The sequence below is a fragment of the Sturnus vulgaris genome, chromosome 1, assembly GCF_052056855.1.
Source record: "Sturnus vulgaris isolate bStuVul1 chromosome 1, bStuVul1.hap1, whole genome shotgun sequence".
Taxonomy (NCBI): domain Eukaryota; kingdom Metazoa; phylum Chordata; class Aves; order Passeriformes; family Sturnidae; genus Sturnus; species Sturnus vulgaris.
Genome location: NC_142243.1, coordinates 72,587,504 through 72,606,894, shown reverse-complemented (window position 1 = coordinate 72,606,894; position 19,391 = coordinate 72,587,504). Strand labels below are relative to the sequence as shown.

At 37.5% G+C, this 19,391-nt stretch overlaps 1 protein-coding gene across 4 annotated transcripts in view; it reads left to right on the top strand.

Moving 5' to 3' along the window:
- The window catches only part of FARS2 (phenylalanyl-tRNA synthetase 2, mitochondrial), a 226,269-nt gene that overhangs the window by 54,191 nt on the left and 152,687 nt on the right, over positions 1–19,391 (top strand). For all 4 annotated transcript variants that reach the window (XM_088169809.1, XM_088169821.1, XM_088169815.1 and 1 more), the window contains 2 exons: positions 7,869–8,028; positions 14,774–14,905. In XM_088169809.1, the coding sequence (XP_088025935.1) occupies positions 7,869–8,028; positions 14,774–14,905 (292 nt within the window). The remainder of the gene's footprint in view (positions 1–7,868; positions 8,029–14,773; positions 14,906–19,391) is intronic.

The following is a 19,391-nucleotide window of genomic DNA, read 5'->3' as shown; positions in this document are numbered from 1 at the left end:
AAAAAAAATGAATGTGTAATTCTGAAATTTCACTGGGGACTGTTTCTGTGTTTTGTATTCTGGTTGTCTGTTCAGAATAATCCACATTTAAATAATTCCAGAAAGAACTGTCTGAGCGGAACAAAGACTAAATAGAGGTAATACTACATGAGAGAAATACTCTGATATTAATTTATTTATACTCAAGTTTAAGCTGTAACCCACTGAGCAGAAACGTGTGACTGTCAGGGCCTGTTACTCTTGTCTCAGACTTTTCATTCCTAATCAGGCTACAGTCTCTGGTGAGAAGAAATTTGCACAAGTACTAAAGATCAGAATCTTTGGAACCAAGGGGAAAACTATTAGCTCTTAGCTACAAGCCCTGGGAACATTTTATGTTATGGCAAATATAGTAATTTTACATTATGTTTTCAGTTTGCTGCTCTAATTTGTTCTTTTGATTTTTACATTGATCATTCACTGTCTTCTCAGTGTAAGTGGCCACAGACCTTAGGAGATGGGAGAAGAAAGGCAAAAGCCTCAAGTGATTTTATAAGAATGTGAACTTAGAGGAATTTGGTGTTTGATCTCAGTTTAGGAGGTGTGAGGGTAAAGTCAGTTTATTCTTAGCTGAAATTTTAGGTAGGATACAAAAGATGTAGGAGATCTACAAAAGTATATCTCCTTTACAAATACCAAATTCTGTAGTTAAGACTAGGTTAAAACTGCTACCCTGTGATGGAAACCTTCAGCATAATTCTTTATATCAAAATTAAAATCAGTAAGTTGAAGCAAGATCTCAAAAATCAAACCAAGTCTGGCAATTTTACAGTATTTATTTTGAGATATTTATGAGCTATTTGCTTTTTTGCCTATATGTTTTTTGTGATGCTTGGTTGATTACTTTTTAAAGAGAGACATAATCTATAATTCAAAGATGGGCAGGTAACTGATCCATTTCTGCAGGTTTGAATGAGTGTAAATACTGAAGTACTAAAGAAATTCTCAAATTAAGTAATTGGTAAAAGTTAGAATAATTCATGCTTAAATTTCTCATAGACTTTAAAAAAAGTCCTTGGACTGCTATCAAAGAACATCTGAAAATACATTTAGACATGTTTTTAATATATTTAAAAGTATCTTAGGTGATTTTTATCTGAATGTAATATGTAGAGCACTTAGAAATTGACTAATATAAATAGTTAAAACCAGGACCAAAAAGAGATTCTCAAATCTACTTCCAAATTCTGAACATAAAATGAACTCTTCTTCTTAAACAGTATCCCCAAATGATATCCTTTTGCATTCACTTCCACCAATATTCCTCTTTTTCTTCTAGTTGGTGTTTGAATCTTTTTTTCCTTCAGTGGTATATGGCTTTTTTTCTTTTGGTTAGTGCTTTGAATTGGCAATTTTGATACTGCTGTAGTCAGATTTGAACTGGCCATTTTCCTGGGTGAATTATAAGAGAAATTAGTTCCATGTTATGCTGTTACCTTTGGTGCAGTTCCATAATTTATGGAAAAGAGAAAAAAACCTCAAATTGCACTTTGTGTGTGTCAGCCAGAAGAGGGAGCCAATATAAACCCAATGGCAGTCAATGAACAGCTTTCAGTTGATAACAGAAAATGTTTACACATTTGAAGGAGACTTCATACAGTGTTTTATAGTTTGTTCTGAATTATACATAAATTTTAAGGGGAACAGATGTTAAAACATAGGAATTGCTCCTCTAATTTAGTAACCTTGTTCCAGTGGAGGCCAATACAAGAATGTTTAGATGGAAAAATGATGCTCTCATCAGGCTTGTTTGTGCTAGAAGTAGTAGGGATACATCTTTATTTACATTGAAATGCTTATGGTGGAAATGGAAACTTTTTTGTTAGGATGCAATGGAAAAAGGGTAAATATTCTAGTTATAAATAAAGGATTGCTCCTCCAAAGCGCTATTTATAACTTTTTTTTTTTTAAAAAGTCGGTATTGTAGCTTCTAGTATTTATATCCTGAAATGTAAAGACTCTTCTAGGTAATAGAAGATTAGTAGATTTTTCTCTTTTTCATCTAAATATATATTCCTTTCCTCATCTTCCCATACTTGTGTACCTTGACAATATTCCTGGTGTATTGTTAAAAAGAAAAAGGTGTTGCTTTTATCCCTTGCGGTTTGGGATGATTGAACTCCTGATTGACCACTCACCAGCAGTTTAGGCAGTTTTTTGAATCAAGTGCCATGCTGGGTTTCCCCTTGGAAAACTCGTGTCTTTAGGTTTAGCTTCTCCAAAATTCTGTATGTTACTGAAGCTTTGGATGCTGTGCTTTTGCTCTGACATTGTATCAAAGAAAATGTCCTTCCTGTCTTCAGTCCCTTTTTTAACATCCTCATATATAAAGGAATTTAAATCAATTTATAGTGTTCCAGGTATTTTATGGAGTGATTTGAAGCTTTAACAGTATGTCTGAGAGTGCTTGTGAGTGTGAGTTGTAATAGCAGTGTTTAGCTGAGCACCAAGGAAAAAATATTTTTAAAGGCTTAAATGACCAAGAAATGGTACCCTTCTTGGCCCTTTAGAATTTATGGATAGGGTTGTAAGCACAGCATCAGTCCCAAAGAGCCTGAGAGACAGCCCTCCTTCCCACAGGGGATGGTGAGGGCAGTACAGGAGCAGAGCCACCTGAACTAGGTCCACCTTGATAAAATAAAGGAGCAGCAGCATTACTTTGCTAGAATATTCTGAGGTGAATTTACTCCTGAAGTTGCAGTTGAACTGAGTGCTCACAATGAAGAGCCTGGCTAGTTTAAGTGGAACTGATTTCACCTTCCCTGGTACTAATTCAAGTTGTGAACATTGTATTATTCAGTATTTTCCAAGTTGTGGTGTATAAATCATGCTGTAATAAATAGAGCTTTGCTGATCCGAGGATCCAAACTGTATTCTTCGTTAATTTTAGTCAAAAATTTGACAGTGAAGGGCATCTGAATGTCTGTTAGATTTTCATAGTGATCCATGGTCTAGAAAGTTTGAAAACTGATGGTGCATCTTTTACTGCAAAGATTTCTTAATTTTTTCAGATTTCATCTGACTTTTTGTTGTCCTGTTAAAAAAATAAAGCCAAACAAATGAATAAAGCTTTTCAGAATAAACCAGTTAAATCTATTCAATGCAATATTTAAATTGTGCAGAAAAAAAAAAGAGCAAAGTGTCCACAAGTGTGTTTGGGAAGTCTAAGGTACTTAAAACTGAAGGAATTTCTACAGAAAAAATTGCTACAGAAACAGAAGTCTATCATAGATGTCTCATTATATCAGGTATCTATGTAGCAGTGTTACTTTTCTTTCTGGTTTGAAAACATTTTTATTGTTTTCCCCTTTCTTACACAAACACTTTGATTAGGTTAAAAAAAACAAAAAAAGCCCGTCCTCCACCCCTAAAAAACAATAGAGGTTACCTTTCTTTGCTGTAACTGGAAAACTGGAATGGAAGGATGTAGAAATTAAGGTGACTACATTCAAGCATGTGGGTTGAAGTAATTTTTTGCCTTTTTCTGCCCCCCAAAATCCTTATTGATATGCAGTGAAGAGCCTTCTGTCTTGTGCATCATGGGCTGTGTGTCCCTTTGGTACCTGAAGCTGGCTGCATGTGGTTACACCCTAGAGCCTGACTGAGACTGAAATTAAGTTTTCTCTTTGAGCCATCTCTTGGTGGCATCATATTCATCATTCCTCATCCTTTGGTTGTGTCTTGAGTTCCACAGCACATTTAAAATGTTATGGGAAGGGTTTGCTATTTTTAAATGGATTCAGAGTGCAGGTGTTGGTTCATTTTTAGAGATATTTATTAGGGCCAGTGAGAAAAAATGTATTTGGTGTGGCAAGGTTGGATGAAGTTATGTGCAGATCCTCATATAGAGATAATCTTAAATGCTGGTTTACCTGTGAGTGTAAGTACATGATCATGATTTATTCATTATCTTAATCACTGGTGTATGCATGAGTGGCAGGAGGAATACACAACTGCATTGTGGAAAGACAGGGTATAGTTTCAGATCTCTAAAACCTCCTATGAATGCCATCCTGCAAAGGGGCACTTAATTTTGAATACTAAATGTGTGGATAATGAAGGGATGTAAAAATAAAAAGTCTGTCAAGTGACTGAGGAAATGTTAGGGTCTTCGTTTGAAGGACCATAGTACCATTTGTACTTGTCCAGTTAAAACTATGTCTTCTTGCCATTACATGTTATCAAATTTTAATTTATTTTTATTATGAGCTAAACTTCATGCCACATGGTTAGGTCACTTCAGTTCCTTTCTGCCTTCTCTTTTGTAATGCAGCATCAATCAGATATGCTGATAAATCCTGGTAAGTGTTGATTTTTTTTTTTGCTTCTTCATGGTGATACAATGTTCAGTGTTTTGCACACCTTCACTCAAAGAAAAATCTCTTGTCCTTACGCAGACAGACATGTAGGTACTCGATTTATGGCTACAGGAAATTTCTTTCCTGCTTGTAGTAGTGACTGATCATATTCAATACAATAAGATAGTGCATGCTGGTTTAGTCTGCACCGAAGGAATGAATGTATGTGAAAATGTCATCTTGGATGTGTCAATGTTTTATGCAAGACGTAAGGTATTTTTTTTCTCCATTTGCTCAGATATGTGTTTGAGAAAAATTGACATCAAAAAGGAGCGACTGTAGGTGATTCTTCATTTTATTCAAGCTTTGACTTTCCTGTCTTTATGTATACAGAAATGTTGAAGTGTTTCTAATCCAAGACATGTACTTAGCACAGTTCAATTGTTGTAATAGTGAAATTGGTGTATCGGTTTAAAGCTGCTCGTATTGACATAGCAATGTCAGTGAATGGAAAGTCAGGAATAAATATTAATACAACTGTAAGGTATCTCTTTTTTTCTCGGTATAATCCCATCTGCAGCTGATGGAGCCTCTGTGGAGAATACCAAAATGCCTCTTCGTGCCTGACTGTAAGAGGGGCTGTTGTCTTGCCTGTTTCAGGGACTTCCCTATGGCTGTGTTTTCAGAGCCTGTCTGAACTGGACTAGAGTCACGCCTGTGCCCAAACTGACCCAGTCCTGTTCCATGTGCCAGCTCATCTCTTGGTGCTGCCAGTATGCTGATATTTGATTACTAAGCTGAACTTGACCATTTTCACATCCCTTGGTTTCTTACCTTCTCCTGGGTTACCACCCATCTGGACTCACCTCCCAGCCTGGCTCAGTACACTGCTGCATGGACTATTGTCTTGGTTTGGAGAAGGAGATGGTGTGGACTGGCTTGGCAGGATTAGGGCTCAGGCAGGTGATAGGGCTGGATTATGATTCAAAGGTTTTAATGGTTCTTGCATGTATTTTGTTTCCACATCTGATATAAACGACTGAAATAGAATTTTGCTTAAGACAATTGTGATATCAACATTTCAGAAATAACACAACAGTAAGCAAAAGTATTTCTATGTACTTGTTGATATGTATGCTGTGTTTAAAGGCTGGTGTCCAGACTATCTGTTCTTTGCAGTGGTCTGAGGAGCCAGTCTTAAGTTGAAGGGAGGAGTGAAGGGGAAATGGAGGAAAAGAGTTTCACGTCCTAAAATACCGCTGATAGGTAAAATAACAAATGTGAAATGTGAAATAACCTTCTAATGTGTTAATACAGTGTATTCTGGTCCAAAGAAGGAATATCTCTGTTGCCTGAAGTGTTTCTGGCTTAGTGAGTGGGTGAGTCAGTCAGTCAGTAGAAAAAACAGCTACCTGTGTAGGGTAGGAACCTAATTTAGCCACTCTGTGTTCCTCTCTAAGGGAGCCTGTGTCTCTCCACTGGCCACCTGGTGATCCTAAGACAATTATCCTCCCTAGGCTAATGCTGGCCTCTCTGAATTCCCCTGACTTTCAAAACCACATGCTGGATGACTGGTCTGCCTTGCTGACAGCAAATTAATTGTAGGGTGGGTATTATCTGCTTTTTCCAGTCAAGGTAGGAAGAATGTCTGTAAGAAGAAGGGGGTTTAATCTTTCAGATGAGCACTTGAATAAAGAATCTATTATTTAAAAGTGTGATACTTTGTTTGTCAAGCTGCTGCCTTTTGGGTAGTAAAGGCATTTTTCTGAGACTTATGGAGAATAATTTTATTTGGTATTTATACTTTCCCTTTTTAATTTAGTATTTTCTGCAGCACACTAAAGACATTAACCAGCAAAGTGTTTTCTCAATCTGCTAGCAATCTCCTTGTGGCTAGCAATAAAAATTTAAATGCTACTGGATTTTTTAAATTCCTTCAATCCACTGTGGTGCTAGTTTGCTTGCTATCTAAACTCAGGTTCTTCATTCATTGTGTCTGTAGGAAATGTGCAAGAAACTAGTCCTAATTAATTGTATCTAGCATTTGTGGACTACCAGAGAGATTCACTTGAACTTTTTGTTTAGAGCATTTAATGCTCCGAAGGCATTAAACTGCAATTAAAACAACTTCTGTGGGCATCCATGAGTTGTTAAGGTTACATGCTATTCGTGGCATCTCCTGAGTAAAACCTATTTATGCTGGGAGGCTTAATGGGAAGAAAATCTCAGCTCATGTTTTTTCCCTCTGTGTGTGCTTGATTGACTAGGGGAAGGTAGAGGAGGAGGGATAGGAAAGGGCACTAGAAGCACTTTCACAACTGGCTCTCCCTACCCTCCAGACTTCACCCCAGATCCGGGGGTTTTGTACAGCTGTAAGGATTTCCAACAAAAATACTCTTTGGAGTGTAAAACCACCTGCTTGTTTTCCTAAGACACAAAGCCTCCAACAATGTTGTTTAATGAATGTGTTTTATTGGTCTCTCTGAGAGGATATAGATTTGCTGGTATGTATCTGGCCAGGATCACCTGGCCAGAAACATATGGGGATTTGCAGAAAACAGAAATCTTCAACTTGCAGCAGATGTGGTGGGGAGCAGTGTCTGAATGAAGAGCAAGTCTGCCACATCCCAAAACAGCTGTCCCTGTCCTTTGCAACTTATCTGGAAACGCCCACCTGAGATCATGAATCCTTAAGTGCCCCATAGACAGAATTCCTGTTCACAAAAATGATGCTGTGTGTGGGAATATACAGGAAAATTGTAGTTCTTAAATGAATATGAACTGCACCCAGGATGAATCAACTGTAAGCAGCTTAAGTCTCATTAAACTGACAGGTTTGGGTTTTTTTTTTTTTTTTTTTTTTTTTTTTTTTTTTTTTTTTTTTGTTTTGTTTTTTTTTTTTTTTTTTTTTTTTTTTTAATTTTTGGGGGGTTTTTTGTTTGTTGGTTGGTTGGTTGGTTTTTTATGTTTTTTTTTTTTTTTTGGAGGTTGGTTTGGTTGGCTGGTTGCTTTGTGGTTTTTTGTTTGGTTTTTAGGTTTGTTTTGTTTGGCTTTGTGGTTTTGTTTTTTGTTTTTGTTTCTTTATTATTGTTTTAGTATTTCTTTTACATCATTCAAGTACTAAAAGAGTTTAAGTTCTGAAAAATGCCATTGTGTTCATTGTGTTTTGTAGTTTTTGGGGTGTAATTTACATACACTGTACAGAGTACTTTCAGATAACTTTCAAAGCAACTGAATCAGAAAGAGAGATGTTTATTTTGTAAATTATTATTTTCCCATAGCTAATCATATTATTTGACGATATAATAAAGAAATGAACCAGATTTAATTATTTGAGTATCTTTGTTCTTAAGGTGATTCATCTCTGCATTTTGTGAACATAATTTGTATAAAGTCACAGTCTTTATGTTTGTTTTTCACAGTGCAGACTTGGCAGGTAAGATTCCCACTTAAATCGGTGAAACTTCATTCTTTATTTTCGTTCAGGAGGTCACTGATGCAAAACACGGTGTTTTTGTGGTTTTATTCCAGTTGTTCTCCAGCATTAAAGATGGTGAAGGTTTACAGCTGTTTGAGCAGGGCCATCGCACTGCACACAAGCAGGAGTGTCACACCATGGAGGCAGTGAGGCTGGTGGAGTTCAACCTGAAGCAAGTGCTCACGAAGCTCATGACTCACATCTTTGGTGATGGTAGGTTCCTGCACCTTTTCCCCCAGGTTGCTCCTGGCAGGGAAGGGGTGCTCGTGTCCATGTGCTGCTGTGCTGTGTGCAGAACGTGTTTACTAAGTTCACATCAAGCTGAACAGTAATTGTTTTTTGGTACTTACAGTGGAATGAGGGAGGGTAATGAATGTGTATATGAATGAAGTATTCTCTCCTCAGAAATACCTGCTTTCAGTTTCAGGAACTGAATTTATAAATGGCCTGAGTCAAAATTGCTACATTAATGCTATTTCCTGGCAAGGAGGCTGCTCTTCTGAGCTGATTCATTTTTCTGTTGAGGAAATACTGGATGGTATTAGAATGCATGAGGTATCTTGCCTACTTTCTAAGGTCTTTTACAATATTTACTGCACTCAGAACAGTAGTTCCAAGAGTGGATTGATAATGATACCAAGTTCTATGTGTGACTGCTTGAATATTTTTCTGAATTTCTGAAGTTGACTTATAGTATGCAAAACTTTTACCAGTTGTTGTTTTATTCCACCTGGACAAAAATTTTTAAGTTCCTCAACTCAGAGCTTCTTGTAGGTGTATTTTACTTAACAGTGACCTTTTGAAACATAAAAAGTTGGGATGAAAGTGTGTAACCGTAAGAATGATACATTTAGATCAACCTCAGATGCTGAAGATGTTTAAAGTGAGCAATTTCTCGGAGTTATTAGTGGTATCTCAGACTGCAGTGACATCCTTCTCTAACTGTTGACAGATGCTGCACTTTAAGCCTCAGCATTTTGGCTATTACTCGTTCTTATACAGTCCACACAGTAGCTAAAAAGACATTAAAATATATTCATAAATTACTTTAAATGTACAAACTAAAAGTAGATGCCACCTGCTTACTGTTGAGATTTTCTATTTCTATACCCCCAATATTTTTCATGGAATACAAACACAAGATAATAGTTACTGAATTAAATGTAATTATAGATATGTATGTGTATATATATATGTGTATTTCCCCCCCTGCCCCATTCATGGAAATACTGGAATTCAGAGTTGATGTTAGGCACCAGGTATGTGAGATTGGTGCACTGCAACTGTCTTGGGGCACACATAAATAAATTTGTCTTTTGATAGCTGTCATCTTTTAACTAGCATTTTACTCTTTACTCTACACATTGCTCTTGATTACTTTTTGTGTCTTGACTCCTATAAATTTTAACTTAAAATTTAAAATATGTTTAAATGTGTTGCTCTTGGAAAATTTCTATGTTTTTACTATATGTGAGTATTTCATAAGGCCCTGTGTTCTGTTAAAAGCACAGATTTCATTCCTTTACACTTGACATGAGTTGTGTTCTTTATAACCTGTGCTATCAGCAGAATATGCAGTGAAGTTGCACATCTTTTCTAGCAGGACAACGTGACTGTAGCTGCAGTAAGTGACTGGAATGTTGCATTGTCATACAGTCAGCTGTTTTTTATAGGCAGATTGTTTGGATTGGAGATTAAGTCTGCTGTACCTATTAGTTTTGCATAAACTAGCTTGTACCTGAAGTCCTGGACTTGGAAGCTGTGCTTCTGCAGTGCTTCTCTGGAAATTCAGTAGCTTGGGTTGATGTTAGATTGAGGATCTCTGCAGAAAGGTCATATCACTGACTTGCCTTTTTTTTTTTCATTGTTCTAGGTTAATTTTCATAATATTTAATGAGACAATTGGGTTCTACCTGATTCCTACTACACTATCCAAAACAAAGTTGCTTAAAAATTGCTGTGTTGTCCTGAGGAAGGTTGAAGACTTCATAGAATCTGCACTTACCCTTATTACAAAAGTTTGTCTTTTTATATCTTTCTGGATTTGCCAACAGGCAAAAGAGTTACAGATATTAGAGGAATGAGAAATTTTTGGAGCATTAGTTGTCTTAAAAACTTGACAATGTAAAGTTCTTTTTATGGCGTTTTCTGGTGGTATGACATGCCTGATTTTGCATTCCACAAGTAACTCTCAGTTTCTTCAATTTTTCTGTCAGGAAGCTATTTCAAATACTATACCTTGACACCATTCTTAGTTTTCCTCTGTTACCTCCATAAGGTCCACACTTAAAACTAATTTAAGTTACACCTCCATCGCCCCATACAGTTCTGCCAGTGTAGTTAGTCTGTTAGTTCTCATTTTAGTTACCTAGTAACAAGGCTGTCCAAGATTTCCTCATAAAGTTAGCTAGTCTTTCTCAACTATGGTTCTTCCTCTAACCCCTCTGTAGTGTACCAAAAGCTTTCTACACCTCGAGTGATTCAGAAGTAGTCTTACTGTAGCAAATAGAAAATAATGACTGTGTGCTGGTTCTATGATTTGTTGCTTTACATGAAATGGCTGAAAATTCACTGTTGTCCCATATTTATCTACCCAGTTCCTAGGCACTGGTAAGGGAAGGCAGGAGAGTGAGTAATGCAGTAGCTTTGCCACAGCTAGTTCTGACCACTGGATATCTTTTAAATCAAACATATTCTGCTTATTCTCCTTATTTCTGTTGTACACATACCTCCTTTTAATGCGTGGAGATCTATGAGTGTAACGAGTTAAAAAAAAAAATCATTTATCCAGGGCATAATAGTCTGGCTAATAACTTCTGAAAAATGTGAGCTAATGCAGGTTTATATGGGCAGCCAGCTCCTGTCTCCTGCAAGTATCATGAATTATCTGAAACAACGAGGTGCAGAGTACTTACAAATCGACACCCACCTCAAGAGGCCACAGTTCAATACCTTCTGTGCTTCCCAGCACCCTCCCTGCACCCCTCTCCTTTTTCTTCCATAACCTCATCTCTAAAAATAATCCTCACAGCAACAAAGAGAATTTCTGGTCAGTGAAGACCATCTGGGTCTCCGGCTTTGTTGCTTCTGTTCTGTAGTATAGCAATAGGCTGCTTTAATGTGTTTGATTTGTTCTTTTTTTCTTTTCTTTCATTTTCAGTGCCTTTGGTCAAGCCTTTTTCATTATGAGACTCAATTAGGCTAGCACTTGTTTAGCTTAATATCTGATAACACCATTACTTTTGAGTGCAGGCTACGACCAATTCCTTACCTGGATTCAGTGTTCAGAAATAACAATAATTATTCACTGTTTCTATACTGACCTGAAATACAAGTTATTGTATTGGGTTTGCATGGCAAGGTTTTGGTAGCAGGGAGACTGCAGGGGTGGCTTCTGTGAGAAGCTGCCAGATGTTTGCTCCATGTCTGGCAGAGCCAGTGCCAGCCAGCTCCAAGATGGACCCACTGCTGGCCAAAGCTGAGCCCAGCAGTGATGGTAGTAGCACCTCTGGGGTAACACACTTTAAAAGGGAGAAAAAAATCCTACACAATGTGCAGCCAGGGAGAGGAAGGAGAAGATAATGTGAGAAACAGCCCTTCAAATACTTTTGTTGAGACACAAGGTCAGTGGAGAAGGAGGGAGAGGAGGTGCTCCAGGTGCTGAGCTGAGGTTCCCCTGCAGCCCAGGCTACAAGGGGTGAGGCAGCTGTGCACCTCCAGCCCTTGGATGTCCACGGGGATACAGAGATCCACCTGCCCATGGAACATGGAGCTCCACCATGTTGGAGCAGGTGGATTCCCAAAGAAGGCTGGGACCCTGTTGGAAGCCTGCACTGGAGCAGACTTCTGGCAGGACCTGTAGCCCCCTTTGGAGAGACTCACACTGGAGCAGGAGGTTCCTGGAGGACTGCACGCTGTGGAGGGGACTCATGCTGGTGCAGTTAATGTAGGACTGTCTTTATTGAGCATGACTCCATCCTGGAGCAGGGGAAGAGTGGCAGAGAAAATGAGGGATGAACTGACCACAGCCCCCATTCCTCATCCCCACTGTTGGTGAAGAGGAGGTAGAGATTTTGGGAATAGAATTGAGCCTGGAAAAAGGCAGGAATGGGGCAAGTTGTTTTCAAGATTTAGTTTTTATTTCCCATTATCCTACTCTGATTTGATTGGTAATAAATTGAATGACTTTCCCCAAGTCAAATCTGTTTTGCCTATGACTGTAATTGGTGAGTGATCTCTTCCTGCCCTTATCTTGACCCATGAGCCTTTCATTGTATTTTCTATCCCTGGTTGAGGAGGGGAGTGGTAGAACAGCTTTGCTGGGAACGTGGTGTTCAGCCAAAATCAGCCCAACAGAATTCTGAATGGACCTCTCCTATGAACACTGTGAGGCTCTGACATGAGCAAGTGTGTTTGTTCCTGATAACACAAATAATTTCTTTGAATCAGAAGAGTTACGGAGTTTGTGTCTAGTGGTCCGGCCTTGATTAGATTCAGTACTGTGCTCTTGTAAGTGCCTGTTTTAAGACAGTGTCTCTTGGCCTCCTAAAATTTCTGGAAAAGATCAATTTTGCCAGTATTTCATAGGCTGTATGTGAAGAAATAAACTAGGCTGAATCAGGAAAATTATACAGTACTACAGGAAGTCTAATCATAATCCTTTTAAGTTCTTAGTGGTTTAATTTGCTGAGTGTAAGCAATGCCCTTTACTCCTTGGGAATATATTGAGCACCAAGACAATATTTTGTATCTAAATAATAAATGTATCCATTTATTCTGTGACACTATAAAAATGCAGTTAATGTTGCCAAAGGCTGAGCACCCTCTGTTTTTCAGTAAAGTCTTCTAGAGCCAAAAGTCTAGAAGAACACTTGAATATAAACTACAGAGGTATTCCCAAATGGCCTGGATACTGTATGAATAAAATTATTGTGGTATGTGGGATTAACTATTAATTTTGAGAACAGAATGAAGGTGAGAATTGTTTCTTCATTGTGAATTTATTTTGGTTTATTCAGAATGTTGTTTGTTTGCTTATTTGCATTTAAAACAGAAGCCTCTTAAGTACTAATATGCATTAAAATTAAAAAATAAAAAGAGCTCTAAATTCTTTTTTTACTCTTTAAATTTTATTTTAATTAAGAACAGACAGCTGAGGAATCATTTTTTTCCCAGAGCTTCATTTTTTAAGTAATCAGAGGATTAATAAAAAAACATTGTCTGAATGTTGTTACTGAACACAAACTAGTTGAATATTCAGTGTAGTTGCTACAGTTGCAAATTTTGCAAGCTAAATGAGAATATTTTATATGTGCACAGCGCAAGGATTAAAAATGCCAAGATCAGGAAATTAAAAAAATGTTTTCTGCACGCTATACTACTGTATACATGACTCTTTTCATCTATGTATTTTTTTATTGTCATGCAGACAAAAAAGAGCAATAAAGTGATTGCTGTAAGTCACAGTACAGTTGTGAATGAAACTATTGCAAATACTTCCAGTTTTCTGAATTCTGTATGTACAATTATAAAAAAGCTTTTTCATTACTCATATACTTTCCTGAAGCTGTTTTTTAAGAAAGCAGAGAAAATCTGGAAGTACCACTCTGTTTGTTTTGAAACTTGCCTTGCCATTTGAAATTTCATATCTAGAAAAGTTCCCTGTGACTATTAGGAGGTATTTTATGTTTTGGCCATGCAGGTACGCCTTTGTCGTAATTTATTGTTTCAGTTTCTGTGGCCACACTTCATGTTTCAGATGTAATCAATGAAGGTCTAATTTTTGAGGCTGCATAAAATACTTTTATTTGAAAAACTTTTAGTATGAATCATGTAATTTCATGTTTTACATTCCTTTTATGAAACAGCCCCCAAAAAACCTGAAGATCAAACCAGGAATGTTAACAGTTGCTGTCACCCACACTACCTTTGCAGTGCTCCTTATTTTTGAAGCTGGACCTGCCTGCTTCTTAACTAACTCTGATTAGTATTTGGCTTAACTGAAGTGAAGATGTATTTGGGATTAAGGCATTAGCTTAGCTTACAGAATTTGCATTTCAGTTCTCTTTCGAGTTTTTATGATTCATGTTTCTGAGACTTCTTTCCTGACACCTAATGGTTAGAAAAAAATTGTTTAGTGAAACAAAGTGTCTGCAAATCATTAGAAGAACTAAAACTCATCCGATATAATGAGGGCTTTGACAACAACTCTGCTTTTGGCATCACTGAAGACCTTGCCCTCTTCTGGCTGCACTGCTCTGAGATGCCAGGACTTTGCTTGCTCTGCACAGGGTATCTGCAGAGGTGCTGAGCTGGGGAGGATGGTGGGAATTACCCAGTGGGGCTTTTCCCTTACACTTACCTACCAGGTCCAGAATACTCTGCGTGTGTGTTGCATACCTTAATAATGTATAACTCTGTGAAGATATATTTCTATTTGTGTATAGTAATATCTATTTTAAACTTCCATTTCTAAACATATACGGAGAGAATAGCTATGTATTTTAATTAAGTTTTGATGAAAAAAAATTACTTGCCTAAATGATCCATAAAATACTAAGTAAAAATTAAAGACTTAGCTAGTTTTCCTGTGAGAAGCAGTTAGTCATTTCCTGGTGCAAAGAATAACAAAATTACTGACTTTCCCATTATCTTGGCTCATTTTTGTTCGATGCCAGGTGGTTGCTGGAGTTTGACAAATGATTGATTTGGTTTCAAAGGGTGCTTGAATTGCACAAAGCATTATTCATATTAGAAAAGACATGGTCATTTTTTTCTACAGGTTTTAAGATTTATCACCTCGCACAAGTGTTGTAAATTAGTTTGTTTGCTATTTATTTTCTCCGGATTGCTGTAATTCATGTCATTAGTTGAAGGGCAAGTTTTACAGATGGTTGGAGGGATGGCCTTTTAAGCATACACCCTTTCATATTTATTTATTTTTTAAACACTGCCACAGGACTGCAAGTCAGATGGGTAGATTGCTACTTCCCATTTACTCACCCTTCGTTTGAGATGGAGATCAACTTCCAAGGAGAATGGATGGAGGTCCTGGGCTGCGGGGTCATGGAGCAGCAGCTTGTTAACTCAGGTACTGAAACTCCTTTGCTTCATTGACATCTCTGTTAGCAAACACTTCCAGCTTCACAGCCTGGAATGCCCCCTTCTACCCAGGTGAGCACAGACATCTCTGCGGGGCAGCAGCCACAAATGCTCCTCAGGTGGAATGCAGCCCTTGCATGCTGTGATTTGAGGGTAGCACTGAGCAAGTGACCTGAAGCCTGCAAACAGAAGGTTTGCCTTTTATTTTGTGCAGTAAGGAGACAGACAGATGTCAGCTTTAAAAGAAAGCCTGCAAGTTAGGGCATGCAGCGTTTTTTTCTTTCCCAAGAGATATCAAGTGCATTCTCAGTAATGATTTAAAAATATCAATAGCAAATAACATCCCGTAATATTTGGAATATCAAAATGCTCCTCTATATCTAAAGTATAGAAAGAGGAATGTAATATCTTTCAAATTGCTATTTGGTTGCTGGGTAAATGGTGGGTAGCTTTTTTCTTTTGTTTTGTTGCTTTTCTCCTCACGTTGATTACTTATGAGGTTGTAAATTGCATTAAAAGCAACATCATTTATTTTAATTGAAATTATTACAGAGCAGTGTCACCTGATCATTTTGCTTTCTAAAACTGAAACATAGGTATTAAAGAAAGAGAGGAGAAATTGGTGGATTTTTTTCTAATAATATTTTATATGGAGAATTTTGCATGCTTGCTTTTTCGTTTACTGAGCATAGGCGATTCTTAGTATGCACAGGATAGTCTCCATGTGCTCAGTCCTGTGTTGCTACCAGTGTCTTCCAGTACTATTTATTAGGTATGTGATCCTTTTGGAATATGAACTATATGTTTAATTCCAGCAAGTGGGCTCTCACATAGCCAATGTAAATGTAACACTGTTGATTTTTTTTTCCCATTGGTTTGCTAAGCTGTTGTTGTATTTTCATATGCTCTAAATTCTGCCTATTGAAGACCAAGTATGATAACTACGAATTACTTAATTTTGGCACCGTTTACTTGGCACAGCTTGTTTTCCTCAAAGTTCACTTGCATTTCAATGTGATCATTTTCCTTTTAGAAAGATATCTTCTTCCAGAGTTTCCCCACAATGAATTAATGATTTATGTTAATGTTCTCTCAGGTTATTATCTTCATAGTGTGGTAAATACAATACAGTTTCTAATCAGTCTCGGAAGTGAGAGACTGCTGTGTAATATTGTTTCCATTAGATGTAACACACCAATGTCTTGGCTTTCTGCTTCAAAAGCTTTTATGTTGCTCAACTCTTATGATTAGGATCCTCTAATGGGTGCAAAAAGACCCAAACTGTGTCTCAAAACAATTACTGTATACATTTGTGTGTGTGTGAATGGATATACATGGAACACCAGAGGTTTCTACAGCACCGGGGTTTTTTTAAGCTCTCATGCGTGGGCTTCCATAGCACTTTCTCACCCTTGAAATTTCACATTTTTTAAATGTTAGACCAGATCAGAATTTTCCAAGGGAGAACAGCCAGCCTCATTCTTAGTCATTCACTAAGTAATGGATCCAGTCTTCTGGACCATTCAGATTTTCCAAATTAGCAGCAGGCGAGGCTTCTCTTGTCTTGGTGTGTAGATGAACAAGTATAATTTAGTAAAGGCTGCAAGTACCATCTTCATTAAAGCAAATTTAGCTATTGATTATTTTTAAGAGTTGTTTGCATTCAGGAAAGTCTCCTACAACAACAACCAAAAAGAAGAATATGGTGTTATTTGCTATTTTCTAAGAGTGATACTATTTTAAAAGAAAAACATAAATCCTATTACAATGTTTTTATGAAATCATTAAAGAAAAAATGTAGTGCTCCAAAGATGCACTGCTTTGTAAGGGGTGATGTTACATGTTCCCCTATGGCTGATGGTGTTTAACTTCCTGGTTTTGTGTGCTTTCTTTTTCACCTTTATACCTGAATATGTAACTTTAATAGGAGTGCTGTGTATGAATTTCAATTTAAAGAAAAGGGGTTTTGTTCTGGTTAATCCTGGGAAAAATACAGAAACTTTGCAGTAAATTAGAAAGTACTCTTCATTTTAGGTCCATGATGAGTATACAAGGAAATTTTGTGGTTCAGTGGAGCTAATTTCAATTAACAGCACCCAAGGTATATATTTCTGTACTTCAGGAGTTTGTTATCTAAGATTTGTGAAGCTGGTGTTCATTGGTAGGTGCCCAAGTTCCAAGTCGTTATGGAGTTCTACAATTCAAACCTTTGAATACAGGACGTTGCTTGCTCAGATGCTGTGATCACTTAGTGTTGCTTAGTAACTGTGAAATTGGAAGCAGTTAGGGTGTGATCCTTTGCTGATGGAAATCAATGGCAATGTTCTCAGTGCTCAGTGTTGCAGAATATGTTAGTCGAGGATGGAAGCAAGTAAATTGAACTAAAGTTTACCTCAAAACCATGAGACTATAAGCCAAATATTTAAAAATAAAACCAAACCCAAACATTCTCCCCCCACCCCCAAACAAACCCAAACCCACAAACAAACAACAAAAAGAAGACAATTCTGTAATTTTTTTATAAGACTTCTCATGATGTTTTTAACTCCTGAGGTATACAATAAAATAATGTAAGGGTGGCACACCAGATCCAACCTCAAGTCCAAGGCATTGCTGTCTCATGATGACTTCCCAAGCCAGTGCCTACAGGTGAGTAGAACAGGCATGGTTATACTGATCCTTCCCTGATACACTCCTGCAGCTTCTTCAGCTGTTTCCTGAGCTGCAAATGGTACGTTTGCTTTCAGTAGTCATTGTGGAATTTTCTTCCATGCATTTGTTGAAATGTTTGAGTCCCAGTAAACCTTTACTCTCTGCAATGTCTTAAATTGCCTAACTTGCATGAGGAATCACTTCTTTCTTGTTCTGGCCAGCAACTTAGATATACATTTAGAGCTCTTCAGCCATGTGAGAAGAGTTAGTGAGTCTCTCTTTTTCCATGTTTAAGCCACTCAGTATTTGTTTAGATCTCAGCTGTAGGTCTTGTCATTGACTTCTTTCCAGGCCAAAGAGTTCTGACCAGACAGTCCCTCCCTATGTGGGAGCCTGTCCATATGTTGAGTCATGGTCACTCCTGCCTGCATCTTCTCCAGGCTGCTTTTCTTCCTTTTCCTATAATTCTTAATATTCATTTTGCTGCGTTGACCTTTAATGAGCCTTGAGTTGAAAAAGAAGGGGAGGTTTTGGAATGATGACTGCTGCAGATGATGGCTTTTGATTGATTGTGGATGGTTGAACATCCTGGCACACAGCCAGACATTCAGCTCTGGGGCGCAGCTCAGGTTGGGGTCTCATTTCCTAAAGTTATGAATCATGAAGGCTGCTGAATTTAGGGTACCAGTAAGAGGAATTGGTAGAACTTCCCTGCTGTATGCAGATTTTTCTACCTTTCACATCAGAAATTAACAGTGATATTTACAGTCTTATGAAACTGATTTTATTTATTTATGGGTTTTTAAAAACTTTATTTTTTATTGTCAGCTTAAAAAGAATAGGTGTTTGGTGTAGGGGTTTGGAAGAGGAAATGTCAGCTGAATTTATAGCAAAGGTAGTTGTCCTAGTTTCTTGTTAATTTTGTGAGTATTTCTAATAGAGGAAAAATTGCTAACCCTGTCTAAGCATCTTCATAAATACTGTTGAACACGACAAAAGGAGTTTGTCATAAATTCTTCAAATCATTCCTTTTGTTTTAAAAGGTGGAAGGTTGTTTGCCACGAAACATGATTCTTGAAGTGTAAGTCTTTGCCATTTGGAATCTGTTTTACAGATTAGTTGCAGGACTTACTCCCAAAATTCAAATAGTACTAGTCCCAGGGCTGCCACCTTCAGCCGAATACAAGTCTTAAGATGTAGAACTTGTTTGGCTTCAATGCTGCAATAAATAAATCTTTCTCTTTCTTTACTCATTTATTGAAGTTCGAAATTGCTGTTTGAGTGGGAGTAACAACTTTAAAGTTCTTAACTAGTCCACTTCTTTTTGGTTTTTGGGTTATCAGTCTGGACAATTCTCAATGGGCAGCAGGTTAACAGAAGAATTATGTCAATGTTATCTTGCAGGCACGGGACTTTTTTTTTTTTAGTTTGAATTTTTGAATATGTTCTTAAATGAAATACTGGTTATGGGTGAGTTAGGTTCATATATCAAGCAGCAGGAGGTATTTTCAACAAGGGGAAATCTAATCTCTTTCATCTATAGTTTGTTTTTTTTTTTTTTTCCATCTCAGCTCTTTCCTGGTAAATTACATTAAAATGTTTGAGCAGATGGTGCATGTGGCTTCAGTCATGTGCCAGCCCATGTTCTGTCTCTGCTAACAGCTCTCTGTGGGGACCTTGAAATAGTTAATGCTGTATGTGTTTGTATGGATGTAGTGTAGAAGGGCAAATATAATGCATTTAATGCCTGAAACCCTTCAAGGTGAAATTAAAGTTACAGAGGTATTGGTGTATCGAGCATCTGGGGCCTCCCAGGAACATGA